The sequence below is a fragment of the Sinocyclocheilus grahami genome, unplaced genomic scaffold, assembly GCF_001515645.1.
Source record: "Sinocyclocheilus grahami isolate Dianchi unplaced genomic scaffold, SAMN03320097.WGS_v1.1 scaffold226.1, whole genome shotgun sequence".
Taxonomy (NCBI): domain Eukaryota; kingdom Metazoa; phylum Chordata; class Actinopteri; order Cypriniformes; family Cyprinidae; genus Sinocyclocheilus; species Sinocyclocheilus grahami.
Genome location: NW_015505405.1, coordinates 92673 through 102116, shown reverse-complemented (window position 1 = coordinate 102116; position 9444 = coordinate 92673). Strand labels below are relative to the sequence as shown.

Genomic DNA, 9444 nt, shown 5'->3' with positions numbered 1-9444 from the left:
ACTTTTTGCACGTTCCTTTACACTCTTAAAAATAAAGGTGCTTCACGATGCCAAAGAAAAACCCTTTTTGTCTAAATGGTTCCATAAAGAACCTTTAATATCTGAAGAACCTTTCTGTTTCACTAAAGGTTCTTTGTAGCGAAAGAAGGTTCTTCAGATTATAAAAAGGTAAGAAAGAGATGGTTCTTTAAAGAACCTTTGACTAAATGGTTCTTTGTGGAACCAAAAATGGTTCTTCTATGGCATCGCTTGAAGAACCGTTTGAAGCACCTTTATTTTTAAGAGTGTATGAGCTTAATCTGCACTAGTAAAATAATAAAGCTTTAAATGCTCAACGATGCTTACCAGGATTGCTTTATAGAAATGACCCCATACACCCACATTTCCATTGTTTTGTTTGCATCCAAACCGCATTAACATAGCGGACAGCACTCATGAGCACAGGTACGAGTCAAAACTCCGCCCACGCAAGCGTATAAAAGAATGACCTGCTGCGTTACATAAATATAGATTTGCTATTGTTATGAATATTAGTATTAGCACTTTTAATATTGTTTTATTATTTAAAGTTGTACCGCAGATATTTTGTTTTTGACAAATTCACGACATTAAACATGTAGTTAACATTGTAAGATACTGTCAGGGTATTAAGTCAGATTAATAATAATACAAGGAGGTCTCTCTCCCATCCAGGTACTGACCAGACTCAGCCCTGCTTAGCTCCAGTGGGTAACCAGTCTTGGGCTACAGGGTGATATGGCTGCTGTATCAGTAATGTTAATGTTAAAACAGTTTTGTGATAATTATTTCTATATTAATGCAACCATCTATGACTGAACCGAGCCGAGTCATTGCTAGAAGTGGCCCGGACTCTACAGCCAGACTCGGGCCGGTTACGGTGAACAGGAATCGGGCCAGTGCTTTACAGCTGCATCACAAACACATGCGGGAGAGCGAGCTGCGGACCACACTCGGCCCCCCGATAACACTCGCCGATGCCGAGTCTGAGCCGAAGGCGCCGAGGGCCAGCCGAGCTCGGGCCGATTACTACATGCTCTCTGGGTTCTAAAATAATAAAGCTTTAAATGTTCCTTCCTTCCTTCCTACCTACCATCATTTATTTATTTATTTGCCTAATGGTGAATTTGAAAATAAAGAATGAGATAATATTGTAACTTTTATTTGTCTGGGCTGCAATTTTACCCCAGTGCTAAAATCCCGTATCTCCACTGCAGAGTAGCCTATCTCCTCCAGATAAAAAAGCGTGCAATATTTATATAAAGATTATTTAAAAAAATAATGTTCGTAGTTGAACGACGCATGATGACGTCGTGGCCGGCGAATGCGGAAGTAGAGCGAACAACAACCAGAGATTGAGGAAAGCGAAACATAAACAGAATCTAGATAGAAAAGATGTCTCCTCGAATTTAGATCAATCCAACATCATTGATAACTTCAAGAGGAAAAGGGCGTTTTCGAAAGGTATACACAATGCATTAATACGCTAAATCTACATTTAAATTAAAAAGTATTACTAAATGTGATCATCCCAGCATATTTGGTGAACACATGTCTTTCATGAATGAGTATTTGTGTATTTGCTTTGAGGATGAACTGTGAGGCCACTGTCAAGCATTTGGAGAGCTCAGAAGACCCCCAGAAGCCCACTGATGAAGAGTCATGTGAGGAAGAAATGGACACATCAGAGGCCAAGTGGCGCTGGTTCTACCTTGCCGAGTGTGGCGTCTGGCATATGTTTGAAGTATGTACTGCCTTCTATAAAACTGCAGTCTGATAGATTAGACTAATATGTATGGCAATTCATAAGTTGACTTTTTGCTGATTACATCATGCTGTTTCCTTTTCACTTACAGGAAGTTCCCAGCACAGGTTGTTCTGTCACCAATGAGCAAATCGAACAAAACTGCATCAAGAATCAGCATGCTTCAATGGACTTCTATACTGCTAAATATACATATAAATTAGACTTTTCTGGTTGGTTACCGAACAAAATACAGATTTGTGTTATTTATCTAGATTTGTGGTCATAAATGTCATTACTGTCATCTCTCTTTTCATCTTTTTAATCATATCACTAGCTATGAAACAAGTTAATGTGACTACTGGAAAAGAAAGGCCAATCAAAAGGGCATTGCATTCAGCTACTGACTTTAGGTAAGCTCCAGCTTTTTTTAAATTGTAACATTTATATTGTACATCCATATTGTTTATTATATTAAAGGGGTCATATGATGCTTTTTTAAAGATCATTATTTTGTGTATTTGGTGTAACAGAATATGTTGACATGCTTTAATGTTCCAAAAACACATTATTTTTCAAATACTGTACATTACTGTAGGTCCTCTATGCCCCGCCTCTCTCAAACGCTTCGTTTTCTACAAAGTCCCTCCTTCCGACAAGCGCAGTCTGCTCTGATTGGCCAGCTGACCCAGTGCATTGTGATTGGCCGAACACCGCAAGCACTCGTCGGAAATGTAACGCCCCTTACCATAATCGCGAGCTTCATCTTTCAAAATAAATGTAAAGACAGAGCCCGAAAGGGGAACAGAGTCGCGTGATAGACACAGTGATGAAGCTGGTCTCTCTCGCGCTCTCTCTCTCTCACACATACGTGCACGCGCACACACACATACACGATGCACAAAACTCCGCATTTAAACAATCAATAGCAAACACTTAAACTAATAACAGTTTTGATTTGGTTGGTTTAATAGTTAACATTACCTTCTTTGCGAGCATGACTCTCACTAGGCTTGTGAATTAGCAGAACTTGGAACAGAACAGGGGACTTTCTAAAATGCTTAAAGTGGCTTAATGTACCAAGACAGTGATAAAGACAAAATTGTAAAGCATATACTATGTGCAGATATGCATATAAGATCAAAATGTGAACGCAACGCGTTTATTTACACGTTAAGCATTTTCCTCTCATATAAAGAACATGCTTAATGCACCGAGACAGTGATTTTTAAAGACCACATTCTGTACACACATCTTATTAATAAAGCATAATATGTGTGGAAAAACAGATGAGCCCAAAATATGAACTTTAGAAATCGCTGTCTTAATCCAGAAGCACTTTCTAGATTACAGTTTCCTAAAGCGAGGAAAACGCTTTACATTTAAACATGTCGCGTTAATATTCTGGCTCATCTGCATGTCTTTTAGCATCACTGTCTTAGCACATTAAACCAGCATTTGAAAATGCTACAAAACTTTCCCCAAGCTCCTAGGGATTTGATTTTGCTTGTCATTTGTTGAAATAAATATAAAAAGTACAGTTCGTGACTGTTCGCTGAATGTGACCCACAATCGGTGATTCTCCTCCGTGGCCATGGAAAAATGAATATTTATAATGACAACAATTATACTTTGTCATTTAAAAGTTTCCAACAAAGAAATGGATCGACTTCTGTCAGCTTGTTGAACACACACTTTTATTTGGATAATGTAACATATGATGACTGAAGCAGCAGCGAGCGTCCAGCGGGCGACACTGTTTTCACGCTAATCGGGTAACGTTAAACACTGTAAACCAAATTCTACAAAACCTAAGAGAGAAATGCTGGTGCATATCATGCAGTGCGATAAAATAGCTTCTCTTCCCTGCAAACGATACAATGAAGAATGAATGGTTGTTTAACTTCAAGGCAAAAACAAAACAAAAGATAAGCACTTATCCTTATAGAGAATGAGAAGTAACCATGGGAACGGATAGCGTATCCTGCTAATATGGCGGCGCCTTCCCGAAATGCAATGCGGAGTGAAAAGATTGTGACGTAACTCCTCATTCTCTAGTACCTCCTCTCATAGGTTCACGAAACGGTCGTCCATAAAATGCGTTGCTGTTCTGTTGTAAGTAATCTTAAAGATTCCTAAATGCATCTACTTTCGGAAGACCAAATAAAGTGCTTTTGCTTTCTCCTAGAAACACACAGCGTCTCCCTGACATGCTGCTTCAACACTAACTGCGGTTACTGAAACCACGCCTTCTTTCTTTGCGTGCACATTTGGGTGGCATTATGCAAATATTTCCACATAGTGAGGTAGATATGTGGGGGCGTGTTAGAACGAGCCGTTTTAGGGGGGCGTGGCAGAGTCTTAACTTTGATAAAGAATATATCTTTGGTTTTGAGACTTTAGTCTTTGCAACTTCAGGGATCTTATCTATGCACAATCAGCTTGTAACACTCCAAAGAGAAAGGAAAACTTGAAATCGCATCATATGACCCCTTTAAATTATTATAAAAAAATAATTAAAAAAAGGCTTTTCAATTTTGTGTTTCATAGATTTATCTGTGATAACCCAGCCCTTCCTGTACCCAGTCACTGGGAAAGAGTTAATACAGAAGAACCCTATCAGGTATACAAAGAGAAAGTAAAGTAAAACATAATGACTTTTAATGACACAGAATGACTTTTGACTATGGGCCTATGATGGTTTCCTTCCAGCTTATTGCTTTATGCAGAGATACGTTTGAGTACAAAGAAGTGGCCCGGTTATATGAGAGAACCATGAGCCAGCCCATCAGATCCATTCAAAGAGTACAGAACCTGGACCTGTGGGAGTTTTTCTGCAGGTTGGCTCATTTTTCAATATTTGAAATCATTAATGTTTGTGTGTCTGTCTGTATACATTTTAAGCTTATTACAAGGTTCCTTAATATGCAATTATTATAATAAAAGAAACATTTATGTAACATGTTTTAAACATTTCAGTTATGACAGAATCCAGGTTAAATTTATATATATAAAAAAAACAATAAATGAATAAAGGTTTATGTGTTACAGGAAAAAGGCCCAGTTGAGAAAGATAAAACGTGTTATAGATGTTGAAGAAAAGATGCTTTTTCATGGAACCGGTCACAGTAACATACAGGCCATATGCACATACAACTTTGATTGGCGTCTCACAGGAAGCCACGGTGACGTCTATGGCAAAGGTATAGTTCAGAATTTTTTCATTAATTCACCTAAAATTGAAAAGGGTGTCATAATATACGTTTCCTCTTGTCAGTCCAAACCTGTATGACTTCTGTATTCCATTGAACACAACAGACATGTTTATAGAAGCCCACTTTTTGCCATAAAAAAAAAGTATGCCATAATTTTAATTATATGAAAATTATGCATAATATACCAAAGAATGAGTTTGTTTTTCTCATGTAATGGAATTTAACATTTTTATGTAAAAAATCTTGCGTTTGCCTTTTTTTGCCATTAGGGTTATTGTAAGCATATCGCTACTTTTGATTTGATTTCATTTTGATTTGTAATTAAAGGAACATTTTATATTATATTAATACAATTTTTGTATTTACAGGAAGTTATTTCGCACGCGACGCAAGATATTCAAGCAAGTTTTGTCATTCGACTAGCAAGCACAATTTTATCCTACAGAGACATGGTCTAGCACCCCCTATTTTCCAGAGCGACCCACCCTACAAGTGCATGTTCCTGGCACGGGTTCTAGTTGGGGAATATACGCTGGGTCACCCCCAGTACTGCAGACCACCATCCAAAGACATGAGCATTGCCAACTTTTTCGACAGCTGTGTGGATGACATGATGAGCCCGAAGATCTTTGTTATATTCGACAGCAACCAGATCTACCCGGAATACCTGATTGAATTTTACTGACATCAAAGACCAAAAGGAAATCAGTGCATTTTCAAAGGATTAACAGCGTTTTCATTCTGATGAACGTACTGCTCTGTGGTTGTGGCTGGTTACTGCGAAAGTGCCTTTGGTGAAAAACTGTGAATGGACAGTATACTGTGTCTAGGGGGCAGATTTAAAACATATTATATGTTTTTTTTAATAATATATTCATTTATGATACAAAACAGTCATATGAAAATTCATTCATGGAATGAAATGAAAAAAAAAATCATTTGGAATTTGTTTGCATGAAATGTGGCATAACGTCCACGTTATTTACTTTTGTAATTTCCAGCAGTCCTGCCTTGTGGAAAAAAGGCACTGGTAGAATGTGATTCCATGAAAAGTATGTTCTCTTGAGTTATGTTTTTCAAATTTGCACGTGTAACATTTTAGTACTATTATTTTTCATAGCCTACCTCTCCACAATTCTACCTCTTCTCATATATTTTCAAAAGACAACAACAAAGAAACTGATTGCCAAGAGTTTGAATTATGAAATTGAATTATGTCTTTAAATTGTGTTGAAATGGACGTAGCGACAGATCATTTCTTCCATATTGTGACGTACATCTAAGTGAAGCGGATTATCGGAAAAGAAAAGAAAAAACGTAGGGTGGGGACTTGGTTCTATCCATTGTTTGTTGATTGGATGGAGGCAGATCTAAATAAGATTGTTTTAATTAATACTTACAATGTCAAAACAAATATTGACAAATATTGTAATTTTACAAAGAAAATTACAGCTCTTTTATTTACACGGTGAATAACAAACAACATAAAACAAGCTATAGCTTTAGCGTATTACTAGATATTTATGCACTCGATACTGTTTTAATTCTTGTTCAAATAATAATGACATTAAAATGCAGTGTCAAATATATTGATATACAATTGCCAATAAGTATAACTGAAGAATATACAGGTATGCAACGTATTCAAGATGAATAGAAATACATTTTAAGTGTTGTTGTTTAGGATTTTGAGTTTGTAACTATTTCTGTGAGGTTAAGTATGTTAAGTATATCAGCTTTGAAACTACTACTATTCTTGTGGACATTTTTAGTACACTTTTCACAAGAGCAAGTTTATAGTGGATCCAAAAGGAAGTAACAACCCAGGATAGAGCGGCAGAGTGAATGTGGTCTGATCTCTGAGGGTCATTGTGTCAGAGGCGCTGTAGAAGGATACAGTTCCTGCACTGTGATCCACATACACTCCTGTTCTACACTGTAAAAAATGATTGTGATTTTAACAGTAAAAGACTGTAAACATGCTACAGTAAAAACCTGTTAATTGGTTATCAGTAAGTTTCCATACTATATACGGTGAATAACTGTAATTACATGTAATGTAATTTTACAGTAAAATACTGTTAAAATTACGTTTTTGGAAGTCATTGTATAATTTACAGTGAAAAACCGTAAATTGACACTCCCAGAATTCTCTGCATGACACTTCTTTATTTTATGTTTTTTCGTTGAAATAATGTTTCTTAGTTTTTCCTTATCAGTTGTGTACATTAGTGTTTTATCTTACATCTAATGTTGTTAAATGAATGTTTATTGCATTATTTCAGTATCATGTGTGTTACCATGATGGTGTTTAGTGTTTGCGTGAATGACACTGTGCACCTTCTATGTATATATATATATATATATTAGTATTTCCCTTCTCAGCTTTTGGAAGAGCTGTTTGTGATGAGCTTTGATTCATCATGTGACTTTCTCATCACCACCTGTTTTTTGTGGTTATCGGCATTACAATGGTTCAAAACATATAATAGTACTTCAATTTGCTGGTTTATTAACATTACATCCGTTAATGAAATGCGTTTGTTTTTTTATTGTGAATTTAAGTTAAGTCTGTAAAACCTAAAATGTTTCTACCATATTTTTAACGGGGAAGTTCTGGCAACCACAGCTGCCGGTATTTTACCGTAAATGTCACAGATTTTTTTTTACAGTGTAGAGCAGCTGGGTGGTATGGAAAGTTGAATCTGTTTTTTTATCGTAGTAAGATACACAACTGGACAGACTACAGAAGTAACACCATGACTGACAATTGAATCCAAACACACATGCTTTTTCCTTCCTCCCAATGCTGTTATATGATACTGATATAGCGACACCATAACCACTGCACTCCAATTCCTAGTAGCAGCGTCCACACACACACTCTCTACACAACACCTGAAGACGATCAAATCTATACTGCTGGATTATGCCAGTGTCAGAAGCCATTTTGTTTTCTTCAGACAGACGAAGGCGTTTATTATAATTATAATTCAGTCAGTCAGTTATAATTATAACTGACTGATTGAATTGGAGGAAATAAAAAATATATACTTTGAAATCTATAATTTACCAATATTTTTACATATAATTTAAAATAGTTATTTATTTACAAGATATAATTTTGTCTTTCCTTAAAAGAGGTACTTCATGCAATAAACATTCAAGAAATCGCTTGCGGTGTTTGCTGAGGGAAATTGACTGCTTGTACATGACACTGAATATTTTGTGTAAATTAAACGAATGAATCTTAAGATTGTTAAAAAGAAAACACTTCAAAATAATTCAAATTCTTGAAAAAAGTTCTTACAAAATATTGTAATTAATCAACTTTGAAAAACAAGCTGAAATAGTGAGAAACTTTCATATGACAGAATCAAACAGCATCAGATTATAAAGAGAATCATGTGCACATAGATTGTAAGAAGTCCTCTCTGGTCTTGGGGTTTGGGGTGGGAATGATCCAGATGTATGACACTATGAAAACCACCAGAGATTTAACGTTTTATGATTTTATGCAATTACATCTACGTGTGACATGATGCAGTCGAATATTTCAACATAAATAAATTGCAAGCACTACACGTCTACCAGATATCCTTTCTATCTCCTGTTTGCAGAAATCCTCAAGTCTCTAAGCAGGGAGACAGATTTTGCCACATCATCAAAAGAAAGTTATATAGAATTTGAGGGAATGATGGGTACATCCGTAGATTCAGGAGGAACAGAGAAAGACTGGAAAGTCTAGACAGAGACAAACAACACAATCACAATATAAAGTTCTAAAATTCTGCTTTTCACAAAACACGATTTACAAACAGATTACCATTCAACACTTACTGTCCAGATTTCCCAGCTATTTGTATACACCACCATTGCAAAATTATGGGGTCTGTACGTTTTTTTTTGTTTTTTTTTTGGTAACACTTTAGTATAGGGACCAATTCTCACTTTTAACTAGTTGCTTATTAGCATGCTATTAACATACTGGCTCTTTACTAGTACAGTACTTATAAAGCACATATTCTGCATGATCATATTCTACGTCCCTAATCCTACCCTATACCTAGACTTAACAACTACCTTACTAACTATTAATAAGCAAAAGTCATAGTTAATGGGTTGTTAACAGCGAGAATTGGACCTTAAAATAAAGTGTGACCTTAATGGGAATGCTATGTCATAATATTACAGTTTTTATTGCATTTCTGATCAAATAAATGCAGCTTGGTGAACATAGGAAGTTTTTCAAAAAATAAATAAATGAATAAATAAAAATCAAACAAAAGTTTGTTTGTTTTCATGATTTTATTTTACCCAATGAGTGACATCTTGCATCCTGGCCTTGGAAATAACGGAAGCTTAGTTTTGACCATAATCGTGATGACATTGCTGAAATAAAACAACTGTTATGTGTCAACATATTTTGGGCAAAATAATGGAAATTGTTTCTTAAGTAATATAGAA

At 35.9% G+C, this 9444-nt stretch overlaps 1 protein-coding gene across 1 annotated transcript; it reads left to right on the top strand.

Annotated features, from left to right (window-relative positions):
- The first annotated feature begins 1350 nt into the window (after positions 1-1350).
- On the top strand, positions 1351-6296 carry LOC107597042 (poly [ADP-ribose] polymerase 11-like). Its single transcript, XM_016287945.1, has 8 exons — positions 1351-1482; positions 1609-1762; positions 1875-1995; positions 2100-2175; positions 4313-4385; positions 4475-4602; positions 4814-4965; positions 5346-6296. Exons 2-8 carry the CDS (start codon positions 1610-1612, stop codon positions 5660-5662), a joined length of 1020 nt encoding a protein of 339 aa, XP_016143431.1. The 5' UTR covers positions 1351-1482; position 1609; the 3' UTR covers positions 5663-6296.
- The last annotated feature ends 3148 nt before the right edge of the window (positions 6297-9444 follow it).

What these genes read in the sequence shown, in the direction of transcription:
- LOC107597042 (XM_016287945.1), top strand. Translation starts at nt 1,610, where the DNA reads ATGAACTGTGAGGCCACTGTCAAGCATTTGGAGAGCTCAGAAGACCCC. An exon ending in GCGTCTGGCATATGTTTGAA is followed by an intron (nt 1,763 to 1,874) that starts GTATGTACTGCC and finishes TTTCACTTACAG; the next exon opens with GAAGTTCCCAGCACAGGTTG. An exon ending in CTGTGGGAGTTTTTCTGCAG is followed by an intron (nt 4,603 to 4,813) that starts GTTGGCTCATTT and finishes TATGTGTTACAG; the next exon opens with GAAAAAGGCCCAGTTGAGAA.